This window comes from Bubalus bubalis, chromosome 13, assembly GCF_019923935.1.
Source record: "Bubalus bubalis isolate 160015118507 breed Murrah chromosome 13, NDDB_SH_1, whole genome shotgun sequence".
Classification (NCBI taxonomy): Eukaryota; Metazoa; Chordata; class Mammalia; order Artiodactyla; family Bovidae; genus Bubalus; species Bubalus bubalis.
Genome location: NC_059169.1, coordinates 73,383,253 through 73,401,807, shown reverse-complemented (window position 1 = coordinate 73,401,807; position 18,555 = coordinate 73,383,253). Strand labels below are relative to the sequence as shown.

At 38.6% G+C, this 18,555-nt stretch overlaps 1 protein-coding gene across 12 annotated transcripts in view; it reads right to left on the bottom strand.

The window, feature by feature from the left end:
* The window catches only part of ZC3H13 (zinc finger CCCH-type containing 13), a 102,366-nt gene that overhangs the window by 15,949 nt on the left and 67,862 nt on the right, over nt 1–18,555 (bottom strand). For 9 of the 12 annotated variants that reach the window (XM_044926818.1, XM_044926816.1, XM_044926815.1 and 6 more), the window contains 4 exons: nt 17,872–18,336; nt 8,820–9,011; nt 4,647–4,730; nt 3,743–4,295 (listed from right to left, as the gene is read on the bottom strand). In XM_044926818.1, coding sequence (XP_044782753.1) covers nt 3,743–4,295; nt 4,647–4,730; nt 8,820–9,011; nt 17,872–18,336 — 1,294 coding nt within the window. The remainder of the gene's footprint in view (nt 1–3,742; nt 4,296–4,646; nt 4,731–8,819; nt 9,012–17,871; nt 18,337–18,555) is intronic. The other 3 variants (XM_044926817.1, XM_025263008.2, XM_025263005.2) reach the window with 1 other exon arrangement.

The window sequence follows — 18,555 nt, the reverse complement described above, 5'->3', positions numbered from 1 at the left end:
TTTGTTGGAAAGACAAATGAGAAAACCTAGTATTGGCTTTGTGGTCAAATAAGACTTGAGTTCAACTTTTAGTCATGTTACTTATTATGCAATTTTAGGTAAATTCCTTGAAGTCATTCTTAGCTTTTTCATCTGAATATAGGTGAAAAATGGGGGTCCATCTCATAAAACTGCAGTGAGGAATAAATTTGTTATGTCATAAGCCCAGTGCCTGTCATGTTGTGGGCACACTAGGAAAAACTGGTTCTAACTCACCTCTTAGAACTAAATCATCTACTTAATGACAAATTAATAAAATAATTCATATGTTCACTATTTCTTACTCTTTAAACTTTAGATGACTAGGGGTCTCTGTATCTCTGGATACTTAAGTTATTCTAGTGTTTTCCTATATTTTCACTGAATTTTGACCACTTTTTTTAAACAAATACTGTTTGTAAATACTATGGCCAGAAGTTGAGTAACACTGTAGCACATGTACCTCCCTGATGGCTCATTTATACAGATGAGCAACCAGGTAGAAAATGAGGCCCCTGATGTAGTATGACGCCTGACAGGCCCAAGCTTGTAACAATTCCTTATCTAAAGCTCCTGCCATCATCAGGTAGTCTATTTCCCCATCCTCTGAATCTGGGCTAACCCAGTGACTTACTATGTATGACAAGAGGATGTGGTGAAAATGACACCGTGTAAGTTTGGAGATTTAGGACTCAAGAGGCCTTTCAGCTTCTGCTTTTGCCTTCTTGGTATGTATCTACTATCATATGCAAAAACAGAGTTTAGATTATTAGAGGAAAAGAGGTCAAGATGCCCTAAGCAACAACCAGCACCAACCAGCACATCACCAGACATGTGAGGAAGGCCATTTGGGGTCATTCAGACCTAGCTGACCTGCTAGAGTGACTGGAGAAACAGAGTGATCCTACATGAGACCGGCAGAAGAGCCACTCTGCTGAGCTGAGTCAAAATGCCAACCACAGAATCATGACCAAATAAATGGTGGCGGTTTTAAACTTCCACCATGACAATATACTGAGATAACAATAGATAAAAACATCGAGATATTTATCTCATATACCAAGTTACTTTATTGAGCAGCTGACTACTAAATTTCTGGGGCTCTTGTCAATGCTTGGAATATTTAACCACAACAAGCTCCAAGAAATTCTGGTATATTGAGATTAGAAGCATGAAAATATAATCAAAGCATAGGACTAAAAAACAAATAACAAATATTTCAGAATTTTAATCTTAGAAGACAGAGTTAAAGAGGCCAGAGGAAAGAGAAATAATACATATTTTGCTCTACATGTGTTAAAGGTAATATCTGAATTTTATGTTTAATGTGAGATATTTTCTTTTAATGTGAAGTGAGGGAAGCCAGAGAGTGAACTATAGAAAACCACGGCTGCAGACTGAAGGGAAGGCAAGACCTAATGGAAGAAGCCTCCATTTCTGTGGTATGTTGTTTGTCTATAACCAAAATCCATAACAGCAATGATGAAAATGCCTAAAGCAGAGAGTGTATTCACCATGAGGCAAATGAGCTAGAAGTAGGGGCAAAGAAACTGAAGCTATATAAATGATTTTCAGTTTGTCTTAACAAATTTAACTGTATCCTCTATTCTAGTTGGCATTAAAAGAAAAAAAAAAAGGCCTTTAATTTGGATGTTCGGTTTTAGGTCTGTAAAACTTCAAAACTGACCAATCAGAGTCTGGGATTCTTGTGGCTATAGTGACTGGCTTAGCTCTCTTTGTTTACTCCTCAACTGAAGGCTCTAACTGACCTGACAGGTATAACCCTGGGGTCATCCTAGCCGTTATTTGGGGAAAAGCTTTCTAAGTCTAAAACTAACACATAAGAAAATAGTGCAGAAATACCATTCTTGATGCTTTGAGAATCTGAGTATAATCACATCAGAACAAATAAAAACCCTGGACTTCCCACATACCTGAGCAGTAAGTTTTTTGGTATTTAAAAAAAAAAAAAAGAGTAAGAGAGAAAAGAAAAGGGAAAATGCCCTTGTATATAATAACACATCTAGGTCTCCAAATAGGAAAAGGAGTACGTCAAGGCTGTATATTGTCACGCTGCTTATTTAACTTCTATGCAGAGTACATTATGAGAAACACTGGGCTGGAAGAAGCACAAGCTGGAATCAAGATTGCTGGGAGAAATATCAATAACCTCAGATATGCAGATGACACCACCCTTATGGCAGAAAGCGAAGAAGAACTAAAAAGCCTCTTGATGAAAGTGAAAGAGGAGAGTGAAAAAGTTGCCTTAAAGCTCAACATTCAGAAAACTAAGATCATGGCTTCTGGTCCCATCACTTCATGGCAAATAGATGGGGAAATAGTGGAAACAGTGTCAGACTTTATTTTTTTGGGCTCCAAAATCACTGCAGATGGTGACTGCAACTATGAAATTAAAAGACGCTTACTCCCTAGGAAAGTTATGACCAACCTAGATAGCATATTCAAATGCAGAGACATTATTTTGCCAACAAAGGTTAGTCTAGTCAAGGCTATGGTTTTTCCAGTAGTCATGTTTGGAATTGAGAGTTGGACTATGAAGAAAGCTGAGCGCCGAAGAATTGATGCTTTTGCACTGTGGTGTTGGAGAAGACTCTTGAGAGTCCCTTGGACTGCAAGGAGATCCAACCAGTCCATCCTAAAGGAGATCAGTCCTGGGTGTTCACTGGAAGGACTGATGCTAAAGCTGAAACTCCAGTACTTTGGCCACCTCATGCGAAGAGTTGACTCATTGGAAAAGACTCTGATGCTGGGAGGGATTGGGGGCAGAAGGAGAAGGGGACAACAGAGGATGAGATGGCTGGATGGCATCACTGACTCGATGGACATGGGTTTGGGTGAACTCTGGGAGTTGGTGATGGACAGGGAGGCCTGGCGTGCTGCAGTTCATGGGGTTGCAAAGAGTTGGACACAACTGAGCGACTGAACTGAACTGAACCTTTGCAATGCCATGGACTGTAGTCCGCCAGGCTCCTCTGTCCATGGGATTTCTCAGGCAAGAATACTGGAGTGGGTTGCCATTTCCTTCTCCAGGGGATCTTCCCAACCCAGGGATCTAACTCACGTTTCTTGCTTGGCAGGCAGGTTCTTTACCACTCTTCCACCTGGGAAGCCCATACTAAACAAAACAACTGTAACTCCACAGTCCAGAGAAGACCTCTCTCTCTCTCTTTTCTTCGGTGGTTCCAGAAGTTCCTCAGTTCTAAGACATTATGAATGCTTCTGTAGCCTGCCAGCAGTGATTCTAAACTTCTAAGTTCACCAAACTCATAAAGGACTATCAGGAACAGGACAAGCATTATGTCCTGGTGACAAGCCAACTCTATTAACTTGTTATACAGTGGATATGAAGGGATGGGATACAAATCCACTGGTTCTACCACTGTTAGGTTGGATTCCTGTTAAAAAACAAGTGTCTAGCAGTCAAACCAATGTGCCATCAAAAATGGCTGCAATCAAACAGTAAACAAAAATTATTAACTGTATCTGTTGGATACAGAAATAAAATAATGAGAAAACTGTTATTTTTTTCCCTCGACAATTCAAAAGATGTTGCATGCCAAGTATAGATAATAAAGCTGAGATACACGAAAATGCAGAGAGGAAAAAGAATGAACAGGGTATTAGGTGCCGTTGAGAAACTTAATGTAAGGAACTTTCTGAATTCCTCCACTGCAATGTAAAAGCCTGGCTCACGGTCACTTACTTGGACTTTCTCTCCTCGTGGCCTTCTCTGGGGTTCCGGTCTTCTCGCAGATCTTCCCGCTTTTCCCTGCGGTCCTCGCGAGCTTTCTCCTTGTCTTCCCACTCCCTCTGGCGCTCGCGCTCGCGCTCCCTCTCCCTCGCTCTCTCCCTCTCGCGCTCACGTTCGCGCTCCCTCTCCCGCTCGCGCTCGCGCTCCCTTTCTTCGCGCTCCCGCTCCCGCTCTTTCTCCCGCTCGCGCTCCCTCTCTCTCTCCCTCTCTCTGTCGTGCTCCCGGTCACGCTCTCGCTCCCGGTCTCTCTCCTTCTCTCTTTCTCTCTCGCGCTCGCGCTCCCGCGCCGCCCGCTCTCTTTCCAGTTCTCTCTCTTTCTCTCTTTCCCGGTCCCTCTCCCGCTCGCGCTCCCTCTCCCGCTCGCGCTCCCGCTCCCTGTCTCTCTCCCTAGCCCTTTCGTCTCTTCTATCATCCGTTCTGTCTACTCTTCGTTCCTCTCTTCGTTCATCACGCTCAAGCTCGTCATTCCTTCCCTGATGTCGAATTGGTGAGCTTGGTCTTTGATCTACAAGGAAAATCAAGTTTCATCAGTGATTAATTTGACAGATTAAAGCCATTGTTAAGACAGTATAGCAAACCTTAAACTTTATTTGTGTATAGGGTCACACTGGCAACAAATATAAATCAGGTACTATATTTACTTTTAATTTAATCATCCAAATAATCACCACTAGATGTTTAAAAGTATTCTTTTCTTAAAGGTAACTTTTATTTGCCCTCTAACTACCGCGTTTTCTGCTCCCTTCAACCCCGCTCCCACCTCCCGCTGATCCGCCTTTCATCTTTCTCTGCATGCTCCCTACCCTGCCTCCAGCCCACTGCTCCAACCCCACTTTCTGCCATCTCTACCCTTCACCTCTGATCTTCTCTGTCCCCCCAGCAGGGCCTGAGAACACTGGTGGCAAAGGATAGGGGCAGCAGGAGGTGTAGAACATAGGAGCTGAAGGAAAAAAAAAATTTCCCTCGTAAGTCACACCTCTAATTTCAGGCCGAAAATATATACACAAAATGTAGCTACTATGTGAGGAAAATATAGAAGAACAAAAACATCTGTCAGTATTTGTTGCTGTGATATCAATTTATCATAAAATAGAATATTAAGGGTACTGATGCTTAGCCATCTTGAAATAAATATAAAAAGTGTTTCATATTTAGTGATCTATATTTATAAATACTAATAAACTGAAAATTTTAATCATATAATTACTCAGATGAAGAGCTGTTTTCTTAAAATGCTAAATGATGATAACCTCATCAAATTTATATATATATATATATTTTTTTAAATACATGAATCATATAAACACAGACTGAATGCATGCTGCCCAATATGCCCAATTGAGCAAAAAATTAGTCTGGGATAAAAAAAATGTCTAAGAAAATGGCATGAACCTTTCCACAGGGATAGCCATGTTTGAAAAGCAGGTCACTGTGCCTGGATCTAGGCTACTGCGATGTCTCTATTTTCACACTACAAAGTAATGTTTACTAGTTAGTCATAAAGGTCCAATACAATATGGCCAACAGGGTTGGTACATGAAATCTCTAGCATCAACTTATTAATCAGAATAATTTTAGGATATTTGTAGGGAAGGGGTCAATATAGTAATATTGAATTTCCTTTCTTATCACAGGTAAAAGAGATAAGAATTATCCATGCTTATTCTTTATATATCAAGCTATGAAAGTTCATAGAATTTTAAAACTTAAAACTGAAAGAAAACTAAACTCTGTCCACCCCTCCTTTCCTCCTGTTCTTCTTAGAATTTATGGTCCAAAAGTTGATTTATCAAAGTCACAGAGATGGTAAATACATGAGGCTCTCAGGACTAGAAGTCAGTTCCCTTACACCTGCCCCCCACCCCCCCTTTTTTTTACTTTTGCTGAAATCAATTTAAATTTAAAATGGTTCCATGTACTATACTCTAGTTCCTGGAAAGCTATATACTCATGTCTTTGACTGTCTGAATTCCTGGTTTCGGGGTCATACTAATGTCACAAAGATTACAAAACAACCTGAAACAAATTCAATACTGTAATTTATAGCAATTCATACTTGAAATTTCTGATTATAGCAATGTTAGGGAACAGACTGCTTTACTCAGGCAAGCTTTTTCTGACAAATGAAAACTTATCTTCCCAACCACGCTGACAAAGTTCCATACTTCAAAGAAAATGGAAAGGAACATCACTTAATACATCTCATCTTCTGTATCCTTCCCCAAAAATGTGTTTTTCAAAGGTACACCTCTCTTCATATATTTCCTTACTTTAATGAATGGCATGCCCACTCATGAAACCCATTCTGAGTTTTCCAAGTTCCACTGTATTAAAGTACCATAAATTTCACTCTCAAAATATTTCTTTTTTCCATTTCCTCTCTCAATTCCTACAATTCATATTATTAACTTAGACTTTGGTCAGTTCTTCTTGGATGCCCATGTTATCAGGGGTCTAATGTTGTCTTTGGTCTTTTCGTAGACTCTCTAATGCTTTTATTTTTACTGATGAAAACTATTTTTTTCCCCAACTGCTTAAAAAAAAAAAAAAAAAAAGGCTGTTTAAAAGCACTTATTATAGGCAGTGAAAAAGGCAATTAAATCCAAATTTTTTAGCCTGACTTATTAGGCCATTTACAACATGGTCTATGGTCTCTCACCTGTCCTTTTTCCTAGCTTCTTTCCTTTCCTTCCAATTGTAGCACACCTCTGCTCCAACCTCATGATTCTTTACTCTCCGCAGATTTTTTTTTTCAGTCCTGTGTGTCTACACATGCTAGACTCTCTACCTGACAGTGTTTCTTCCATGGCTCCTTCTAGCCAACTCCTATTCATCCCTCAGGCCCTAATTCAGATTTCTCTTCTTCAGGATGCTTTTGTGGATTGCCTCAGAATTCTATGTGCATCTTTGTCTTCTCACAGAACTTCACACAGTAGCAGTATTTATCATATCTGGTTGTCTACCCTAATCAGCCTGTGAAGAACTAATGAGAAGATTTAAATTCCTGAGCACAAGAACAAGGTCCTGAGCACATCTCTACCTCTGACCTCTACCCATCTCCCTTTGCTCACCGTACTCTAGTCACACTGATCATCTTTCAAATTCTAGGACACCTGAAGTTATTTCCCATCTCAGAGAATTGGCACATATTCTTTTCTCTCCATATAATGTTTCTACCCTCAATACCTACAATGCTAGCTTCTTTCCTTGCATTTATGCCTCTGCATATATGTCATCTCAAATTTTTCATAAGCACACTATTTAAGGAAAGTAGGTCCCACTCATCCTTTATTTCTATCTGGATCTCTTGTGTGTTTCCTTGATAGCATCCACCAATCATTTCTTTCTTCAGGAGGCATACTGTCCCTTTTATAAAGTTCTACAAGTGCAAGAACTGTTGTACTCCAAAAACCCAGGAAAGCGTAGATGTACTCATTAATCATTTGTAGAATATATAATCAAAAGTATATTTCAATTGTACAACTGATATTTACTGAGGTAGTTATAGTAAAATAAAATAGAAACAACAGTACATGTAGTCAGAAAACCTACAGTTTGAATTTTAGCTTTAGAACTTTATTCTCTGACAATGAAAAGAATCATTACCCTTCTCTTGGCCCAAGTCTCCTAAATTATAAACACAGATTTCCTTATCATTCCTAAGTTCACAGATATTGAAAGATAAAAGGATTTAAAACATACATTTTCTGACTTAATACTGTAAAACGATATTAAGCCAGAGTATATAAAGAGCAACTTTCAAAGTTCTTGGTAACTCAATACATATGTGGTTGAACTAAATAAGGCTGAAACCAAATGTTATATTGAATTCAGGCATGAGATGAGAAAAATCTGAGAGGGACATCAAACTAGAAAAAAAGAAAAATAAATAAGATATTAAAAAAGCATTACCAGAACACAGTGTTAGATTAAAGAAAATAAAGACTGGTGAATCAGTGTTGGGGAAGAAATCATTTCAGGCGTTAACACAGATCATATCAACTCCAGCCTCATCTGTAACTAAGGAAATCATACACATCTTTCAACCCAAACGCATTAGGCTTGCTATAACAAACTCAACTCAGCAGCACGCATCTATGTCTCTGATCTCATCTATGCTCTCAAAAGTACAAGGTTTCTTACTGTCTTTGCTCTCCTCTTATTCCTACCCATATCAAGATGAATGCTGCCTCATATATAATACAGCCCACTCTGAAGCATCAACACTCAGTCCCCTACTCCAAGTTTTATATGATGTTAACTTCAGCATTATAGCAAACCTTACTTTAGTAACTAGGCAAAGTTAGTAAGACCTTCATAAGGTCACAAATGCTCAAAGGCCTAACACATACTGACAATAAAAGCTTGTTTAAGAAAGTACTTATAACCCTTCTAAACTGCTTTCTAGTATCTTGCTTCAATACTGATTTAAGAGGTCTTCTAGTAGAATAACAGAAAATGTTTAGCTTAGCTTAACATATACAAGAATATCAAGTTAGCTAAACTAAGTATTACATATTCTCAGGAAGGAACACGAATAAACTATTTCTCCAGATAGCCCCTAACCCTGTCATCACTGCCTTTGTCTTGTCCCTCCCTGGCGGTCCTTACAAGTCTGTGTATCACAGCTAGTGAGTGAGTGAGTGGTCAGGACACTCAGATGAGACGCTATCTCCTGAATCAGAAATACCTGAAATGGCACCCAAGCACCTATGTTCTTTAAAACACTGTGAGCTGTTTGGTTAAGGTAAGAGGCATACAGCAAGGCACCTCAATTCTTGCAGTATACAAGTACCTACTAATTAGTACCGGCTCTGTTACCAAGTGAGTACTGGTAGCCAGTTATTTAGATAATCTCTACTTAAACTAAGTAAAAAAAGATTATATGAATAAATAGCTTAAAATGTGCCAACAAACAAAAGACTTAAAAGATATTTTATGTTAAAAAGTAAACTGATGATGGTTGGAAAACACTACAATTCTCCCAATCACTGTTGGTGACTATTTAATAGTATCTCAGTTAACAAACCTCTCTCTCTGTTGTCGCGACGGTCTCTCTCCCCGTGTCTTCTCTCAAATGAAGAATCTCTTGCTTGCTCTCTGTTGTCTCTCTCAGGGTATCTGTCTCTTTCAGGATAGCTGCTTCGTGTCTCCCAGCTGTCATGATAGTTGCTACTACTACCGTGACTATCAATCTGAGAACCTCTTGTGCCTCGACTTCCTAAACAAAGAATATTCACACAAATATTTAACACGTACACTTCATTCAACAAGTTGTAAGTCACAATCCTTCCTCCCCCAAAACATATAAAGATGTGTGAGTTGTTGTTGTTGGGTTCTTTTTGGTGAGTTTTTACATTTGAAAGTGTGATAACCATTGTTGAAAACGATATTATATGCTGGATTAGAATACTCAAAGTGTCTAATGACTGACTTGAGTAAGCTTAAGTCCTCGTTTTCCCTTCCTATAAAAGAAAGGACACATAATGAAATCATAAAGCAAACAGACTAATTTCAAATAAGCCAAAAACAATGAAACAAAAAATAAAAACTATTAATGCATATCTAAATTAAAGAAATACCATAAAAACATTTAAAATATGAATTATGGATATATCACATTGACTACACTTTATAGTGAAAACATTCTAATATAGAACCAAGGTACTTTGTTGACAGTAATTGATACCTGAAAATTTTCATTAAAAAAATTGGGAAATGAATGTTCATAGTAGCTTTATTATAGCCCCAACCGTAAAGTACCCAAATGTCTTTCAATGGGTGAAAGGCTAAACAAACTGTGGTACATCCAGATCATAGAATATTATAAGTTACAAACTACTGATACATGCAATTACTTGGAAACTTAAGGAAATTCTGCTAGTGAAAAAGCCAATCTCAATAGGACACACACAGCAGGATTCAGTTTATGTAATACTTGTGAAATAATAATTACAAGATGATAGACATATTAGTGGTGGCCAGGGGTCAAGGACAGGGGAGGGGGTTTGAATATGCCAACAAAGGGATAACAAAGGGAGTCCCATTATGATACAGTTGAGGATCCTGATTGTGGTGATGGTAATGCAAGACTACAGAGTCACTATGGAAAATACTGAATAGTATGGAAGTTCATAAAAAAATTTCAGAACTACTATCTGATCCACCAGTTCCACTTCTGGGTACAGAGCCAGAGAAACTGAAATTAGGATCTAAAAGAGGTATCTGTACTCCCATATCTGTATTCCCAGGTTCACTGCAACATTATTCACAACAGCGAAGACAGAAACCACCTATATGCCCAATGACAGATGAATGGGGAAAAAATGTCATATATACATAGAATACTTTGGCCACCTGATGTGAAGAGCCGACTCATTGGAAAAGACCTTGATGCTGGGAAAGACTGAAGGCAGGAGGAGAAGGGGATGACAGAGGAAAAGATGGCTGGATGGCACCACTGACTCAATGGACATGAGTTTGAGCAAACTCCAAGAGATGGTGAAACCTGGCGCGCTGCAGTTCACGGGGTCACAAAGAGTCAGATGTGACTCAGCGACTGAATAACAACAGATATATATATAATGGATTTCTCTTTGTTGTTTTTAGTCACAAAGTGGTGTCTGACTCTTTTGCAACTCCATGGAATAGAGCCTGCCAGGCTCCTCTGTCCATGGGATTTCCCAGGCAAGAATATGGAGTGGATTGCCATTTCCTTCTCCGAGTGATCTTCCCGACCCAGGGATGGAAACTGCGTTTTCTGCATTGGCAGGTGGATTCTTTACCCCTGAGTCACCTGGGAAGCCCTATAAAGGATTATTCACCCTTTAAAAAGAATACAGTCCTGCCATTTGCAACAACATGGAAGACATTTTGCTAAGTGAGATAAGTCAGACACAGAAGGACAAATGCTACATGATACCACTTACATGTGGAAACTAAAATAGTCACACTCATTGAATCAGAGAGTAGAATGGTTTTACCAAGGGGCTGGTGAGAGGGGGAACATGGAGGACTAGTCAAGGGGTACAAAATTTCAGTTGTACAAGATGAGTAAGTCACAGAGACCTACTGTACAGCATGGTGTCTACAGTCGATAATACTGTACTGGAAACTCAAAAATCTGGTAAGAGGACAGATCTTATATCAATAGCATTCTCATCACACACACACACAAATAACAATAGAGAGGAAACTTTCACATGTTAATGGCACAGATTGTGGTGGTGGTTTCAAGGGTATACACTTATCTCTAAGCTTATTAAGCTGTATATATTAACTGTGTATAGATTTCTGTATGTCAATCATACCTCAGTAAAGTGATTTTAAAAAAATTGCATAGAGCTACATACACATCTTACAGGTAACAGGTTTTGAGCACTGAAAGAATTATCGTATAATTCTAAATGCTTTAACTGGGATGTTTTAATAATCAAAATATCTATAAAGACTATTTTAATAATTAAAGACTAGAGAAAGAAATTTTAAAAAGACTACAAATGAGCTACATATAACATTAAGGAATGAAAAGGTAAATGTCAGATAGATGCTAAGAGAAAATTGGTTAAAAAAAAAAAGTCACGTCTGAGGATACAACTCAGAAAATGAAAGAGAGAAACAGAGATGGAAAACCTGCAAGTTAAGAATCAAGGAGAACACAATGGGAAGACCGAACACATGTCTGAAAGTGAAAGTAAAGTCGCTCAGTTGTGTCTGACTCTTTGCGACCCCATGTCCATGAGATTCTCCAGGCAAGAATACTGGAGTGGGTTGCCATTTCCTTTTCCAGAGGATCTTCCTGACATAGGGATCAAACCCAGGTCTCCCACACTGCAGGCAGACTCTTTACTGTCTGAGCCACAAGGGGCTCAAACATATATCTAACTATATGCTAAGATAGAAAGACTGAAAGGATAGAATAAGCTATATCATACAAATATTAACCAAAAGAAATCTGTGAGTGGGATAATCTTTTTTAGACAAAAAGATAACATTTAGGATGAACAGGATCATTCTGTAACAATAAAAGGAATAATTTGCCTTACATGTACCTATGAGCAAAGTCTCAAAATATTCAAAGCAAAAATTATCAAATCATACAAAAATCAACAAATTAAAAATAATAATGGAAGATTCGGCTCACATCTCTGTAATGATAGAAAAAGCAGACTAGAAAGAAAATGAAATGCAGATTTGAAAGCATGATTAACAAACCTAACTTCAGAGACACACTTTACATACTTTGCAACCATTAAAAGCACATGCAGAATACATGAAAACTGACTGACAAGCCACAAAGTAAGTCCTAACAACAACAACAAAAAAGCCAAAAAACTGAGTTCAAACAGTCTCCTCCAATAACAATTAAAATTGAGGGTAGGGGATTTATTTTAAAAAGCATGACTGGAAATTTAAAATCCTATTTCTACACAACTCATGAGTCAAAGAAAAAAACCATACCAAACTTAAGAAAGTGTTTAGAACATATAAATATAATCAGACTGTCAAAGAACAGATAAATGCTCATTTATACATAAACTGTTCTCTTTTAGAAAAGAGAAAAAACAGAAGCAACACTTTCCAACACATTTTGATCTCCAAACCAAACAAAGACAATATTAAAAAATAAAACCTATGCAATGGTATGCTGGCTCCAAAGAGCCACCAGGGTGCTTCTCTTCTCATCTTCACACTGAGTGGCCTTGTTAGCAGCTCAAAATCTGCTATGGTAGGAGTAATTTATACTATGGAAACTGGCTATTATTATATGGCTATAATTTATACTATGGAAACTATTAGCTACAAGCCAGGGCTTTCTTTCTGAAGAGTAAGTTGCTAAATATTTACACTCATACACTGATTATATGCCAACCTCAATTATAAAAAAAGATTTTATTTCAAAATTAAATTTTAACAAACCTATTTTTGAACTTTTAAAAGAAATGAAATGTAAATTTATTTTAGAATTTCAAGAATAGTTCTGAAAGTCAAAGTGTTAGTCGCCCAATTGTGTCCGACTCTTTGCAATTTTTTTTAATATAAAAAAAGTCCGACACTCTTGCAATCCCATGGACTGCAGTCCACCAGGCTCCTCCGTCCATGGGATTCTCCAGGCAAGAATACTGGAGTGGGTTGCCACTTCCTACTCCAGGGGATCTTCCCGACCCAGGGATTAAACCCTCATCTCCTGCATTAGTGGGTTGATTCTTTACCACTGAGCCACCAAAGAAGCCCTGCTGCTGTAGCTTCAAGCTATTAGCTCTTCTTTGAACCTCAGTTAAAGGTGGTCTCCTGCATTGCAGGTGGTTTCTCTACCATCTGAGCCACCAGGAAAACCTATTTAGAAGAATAGTTGTAAATTAAAAAAAAAAATTAACATAAGTAACAAGGTAAAAGAGAATGACTATATGATCTTCTCAAGATACAAAAAAACAGGCATGACAGAAGCTGCCAGCTAAGTTAGGAAAACAGGCGATTCCCTTTGCTGGTAGCTTAGCTGTAAGAAACCTCCTGACAACACAGGAGCCGCAGGAGACACGGGTTCCATCCCTGGGTCGGGAAGATCCCCTGGAGGAAGGCATGGCAACCCACTCCAGGATTCTTGCCTGGAGAATTCCATGGACAGAGGAATCTGGCTGGCTATAACCCCTGAGACTGCAAGGAGTCGGACACAACTGAAGCGACTTGGCACACACACACGAACCCTTAACACAATAAAAAGCATCTGCAAGTGGAAAAGAACTCCCCTGCCAAGGGAGAAGACTAGGGTTTTATTTATTTCTGGGTTGGGAAGATTCCCTGGATAAGGAAATGGCAACCCACTTCAGTATCCTTACCTGGGAAAAGGAAACCCCACTAACAGAGGAGCCTGGCGGGCTACAGTCCACGGAATTGCAAAGAATTGGACATAACTTAGCAATTAAACAAACAACAAAAATCTACAAACACCATGCTTAATGGTGAAATGTCAGCAATAATTCCTTAAAATACGAAACAAAGCAAAGAAGCCCATTATACCACTTGTAGTCAACAGTGCGTTGAAACAGCTGCTCAGCAGGTTACTGACAACGAATAAATATTACTCAGAAAGAAGAGCCAAATATGTCTATTCCCAGATGTAAATGTATGAGAATCTAATTATATCTACCAAGAAAATACAGCAACATCATAATGTAAGATGAATATAAAAAATTTAATTAACATTCCATACACCAGCAATAAGCATCAGAAAATGTTTTAAAATATATCATTTGGTGTGCCTGTATGCATTTACTTAAGCACTATTAAAAACCAAAAAAAAAAAAGTCACTTCAGTGATGTTCAACTCTTTGCGATCCTACGGACCACAGCCCGCCAGGCTCCTCTGTCCATGAGACTCTACGGACAGGAATACTGGAGTGGTTTGCCGTGCCCTTCTCCAGGGGATCTTCTCAACCCAGGGATCGAACCCGTGTCTCTCCAGTTTCCTAAACTGGAGGTGAGTTCTTTACCACTAACGCCTCCTGGGAAGCTCAAACATAAAGGATTCAATAACTTACGGCATACCCTACGATATACACTATGCACCAAAAGGAGGATGTGGCTGTTTACCAAGCTGACTGATATGTAACTATCTCTAAGATATTTTAAAGAGAAAACAGCAGTGTACAGAATATATAGTTGTTTTTTTTTAATAAAAAATTCTTAAAAATTATATTTGTAAAACCAGAAGAGAAAGTGAATAAACATACATATTTGCTTGTATAGCATGTTCTTCAGCTGGATACATACAAAACTGGCTAGGACCAGGTCAGGAACAGAGGGGAGGCTTTCACTATATATCTTTTCATAGCTCTGAAATTCTGCACCATGTGAACACATTATTAAAAAGAGAATCTTTTGGAAAAGGAAATGGCACCCCACTCCAGTACTCTTGCCTGGAAAATCCCATGGATGGAGGAGCCTGGTAGGTTACAGTCCATGGGGTCACAAAGAGCCGGAAATGACTGAGCGACTTCACTTTCACTTTTGACCAAAATAACTACATCCCTATAGAAGACAGAGACAAGAGGCATCAAAGTGTTTGAGTTTCTCCTGCCCTGTACCTTCCTTTTCTGAAGCCAAAGCTATATCCAATAGAAAGAACGTATGGAATTTGAGAATTAATGGAATCTTGGTTTATTTCTCCTTCTGTTTACTCTATAATGCCCTGAGTAATACCTTATTTGGGGCTTCCCTTGAGGCTCAGATAGTAAAGAATCTACCTGCAATGTGGGAGATGTGGGTTCAATCCCTGGGTTGGGAAGACCCCTGGAGAAGGAATGGCAACCCGATCCAGTATTCTTGCCTGGAGAATTCCAGGGACAGAAGAGCCTGGTGGGCTACAGTCCATGGGGTCACACATAGTCAGACACAACTAAGAGACTAACACACACACACACACCAAGTAGTTTAAAAGTCAAGTGGGAGACTTGATTCGTTATTGTTATACTGGCTGGGGCTAAAATTAAGGTGATCTTGTTACAGTTAACATATAAGTTGAAGCCACAAGACTCATTACCTGGGTCACAGAAAATTATCATAATGCCTTATATATCATTTGTAAATTCTAAGGCAAAATGTTGTTAAGGACTTCAAACTTGTCACTGATTTGGCATCAATCAGGTATTAACTTTTTGTAAATTTCTAAATAAAAGCAGATCTACCCTGTGGGGCCTCCAGAACAGAAACCCAGAAGCATCTGCTTGGTATCCACGTGCTGATACACATGTGATTTTAAATAGAGTTCTTTAAAAAAAGAAAATGTTGAGGCTGCTGCTAATGAAAATATATACCCTGGTGCTAAAATTCCACCTATAATCTATTTTTTTGTTTTTATTTCACTAGAGTTTGGGTTAGGATAATTTTGACATAAATGAAAGTCTATTGTTTAAACAGTCAGAATTTATAATACTCTGCTGTTTCTAATACCCTATAATTACCATTCAGTGTGAGTTTTTTGGTATATATGTATCAATGCATAACAAAATTTTAAATTTTATAAAGCCAAATAAAATACATGTTTTAAAAAAAAGAGAATTTTTTTAAAAAATACCATTTACAATGGCAACAAAAATAGAAGTTACCCAGGAATAAAACATGCACAGAACCTTAACAGAAAAAGTTATTAATAAATTTAATGTATTTGAAGTAAAAACCCAACAGTTTTTTCATGAAGCTTTTAAAAAATTCATTTTTAAAAGACAGCCTTCAGAATGGGAGAAAATAATAGCAAACGAAGCAACTGACAAAGAATTAATCTCAAAAATACACAAGCAACTCCTGCAACTCAATTCCAGAAAAATAAATGACCCAATCAAAAAATGGGCCAAAGAACTAAACAGACATTTCTCCAAAGAAGACATACAGACGGCTAACAAAACACATGAAAAGATGCTCAACATCACTCATTATCAGAGAAATGCAAATCAAAACCACTATGATGTACCATTTCACGCCAGTCAGAATGGCTGCTATCCAAAAGTCTATAAACAATAAATGCTGGAGAGGGTGTGGAGAAAAGGGAACCCTCTTACACTGGTGGTGGGAATGTAAACTAGTATAGCCTCTATGGAGAACAGTGTAGAGAGTCCTTAAAAAACTGGAAATAGAACTGCCATATGACCCAGCAATCCCACTGCTGGGCATACCCACCGAGGAAACCAGAATTGAAAGAGACACGTGTACCCCAATGTTCATCACAGCTCTGTTTATAATAGCCAGGACATGGAAGCAACCTAGATGTCCATCAGCAGACGAATGGATAAGAAAGCTGTGGTACATATACACAATGCAGTATTACTCAGCCATTAAAAAGAATACATTTGAATCAGTTCTAATGAGGTGGATGAAACTGGAGCCTATTATACAGACTGAAGTAAGCCAGAAAGGAAAACACCAGTACAGTATATTAACACATATATATGGAATTTAGAAAGATGGTAACAATAACCCTGTATGTTAGACAGCAAAAGAGACACAGATGCATAGAACAGTCTTTTGGACTCTGTGGGAGAGGGCGAGGGTGGGATGATTTGGGAGAATGGCATTGAAACATGTATATTATCATATGTGTAACGGATCACCAGTCCAGGTTCTATGCATGAAACAGGGTGCTCAGGGCTGGTGCACTGGGATGACCCCGAGGGACGGGATGGGGAGGGAGGTGGGAGGGAGGTTCAGGATAGGGAACACGTGTACACCCGTGGCAGATTCATGTCAATGTATGGCAAAACCACTACAATACTGTAAAGTAATTAGACTCCAATTAAAATAAATTTATATAAAAAAATATATATGAAAAAGCAAAGGGTTAAGAAAAGCCAAGACAACTATGAAGGAGAAGGTGCTGGGCCTTCATCTTACTGTGAAACTATAATAAACCAACAGGCCTATAGAAAGAGTAAGAATGGTCAGAACTCTGCAGCAGTGTTCTGGGGAGGGGAGCAAAGTGGGTGGAGGAAGAGAGATGTCAAAGCTGACCCAGTCCAGGCAGTGTGGAGATAGTCAAATTCACTTAGGTAGGTGGTTATTGATGATAATGATGATGCCAAATTCCTTTTTAGAGGAAGGTAAGAAAAAATGGCTCAAGATTCTGACATGGGATGTTTTAAGGTGGCTTTGAAGCAAGCACAAGTACTGAAGAGCACGAGTCAGTCATTTCTGACACCACCAACTTTTAAAGTCTATCGTTTTAAATCCCATTTTAATGATCATTTGATCATATATTTACCTATTTATTAGAAATTACTTTTTTGATTTTTTTTTTTTTCCTGATAGCAATTTTCTTAGTGTTCCACATTAACCAAGATGGTAGCCATGACTGGACATAATTCAATTGGGGGAGGTTGGGGGAGGGGTCCCTAAGTCAGGCCCCATTTATCTTCTGCAATTTTAGCTAATAATTCCTACTCAGAATTTATAGAGAAGATGAGAAATGCAATTAATTGAAAATTACTTTGACAAAGTGATAATAAATGTCAGAAATAAACAAATCTTAGGAGATTTCATCATTTCTGTATGAACATACAAGATACAGTTCACGGACAAGTCAAACACCTTACCCTTTTCAGGCATCTCTGGAGCTCTTCCTCTACTTCTGCCCATCCGGTCATTCCTAATCTCACTTCGAGACTCATTTCTGGAGTCATTCCTTATTTCAGTGCGAGAACTTTCTTCTCTCAGATGGTTTCTGCCATAACTTCGGGATTCTTCCTGATACGCGTCCTCCTTTCGATGAGCATCTCGACTTTCACGGTCCCTGTAGTCATGGGCATCACGAGTAGACCGAGAATCCCTGGGGTCACGGCTCTCTTTGTTATCTCTGCTGTAATCTCTCATCTCTCTGGAGTCCCGAACATCTCTAGAGTCTCTTAGTTCCCTTCGGTCTCTAGTATCTCTGGCATCTCTCCGATCCCGCCCATCTCGAGGTTCTCGGTCATCCCTGTGGTCTCGAGAAGAGCTCTGATCCTGTTCATACTCTCGTTCTTCTCTTGTGTCCTTTTCTCTGTCCCTTTTACCTCTAGTCTCTGTAAACATAATTTTGGAAATACACTGTAATTCCTTTCACAAAATTGTAGGAAACTAGACAATGTATTCAATACACAGCTTTAAAATTGTTATTACAATGGTAATTCATGTTCTTTACAAAAACTAAAAGGAGAAAACATGGGCAAACAAGAAAATTAAACCTATCTGTAAGCTAAAATTCCAAAGGTAATTTTATTAACACCTGGACTTTTTGTCTT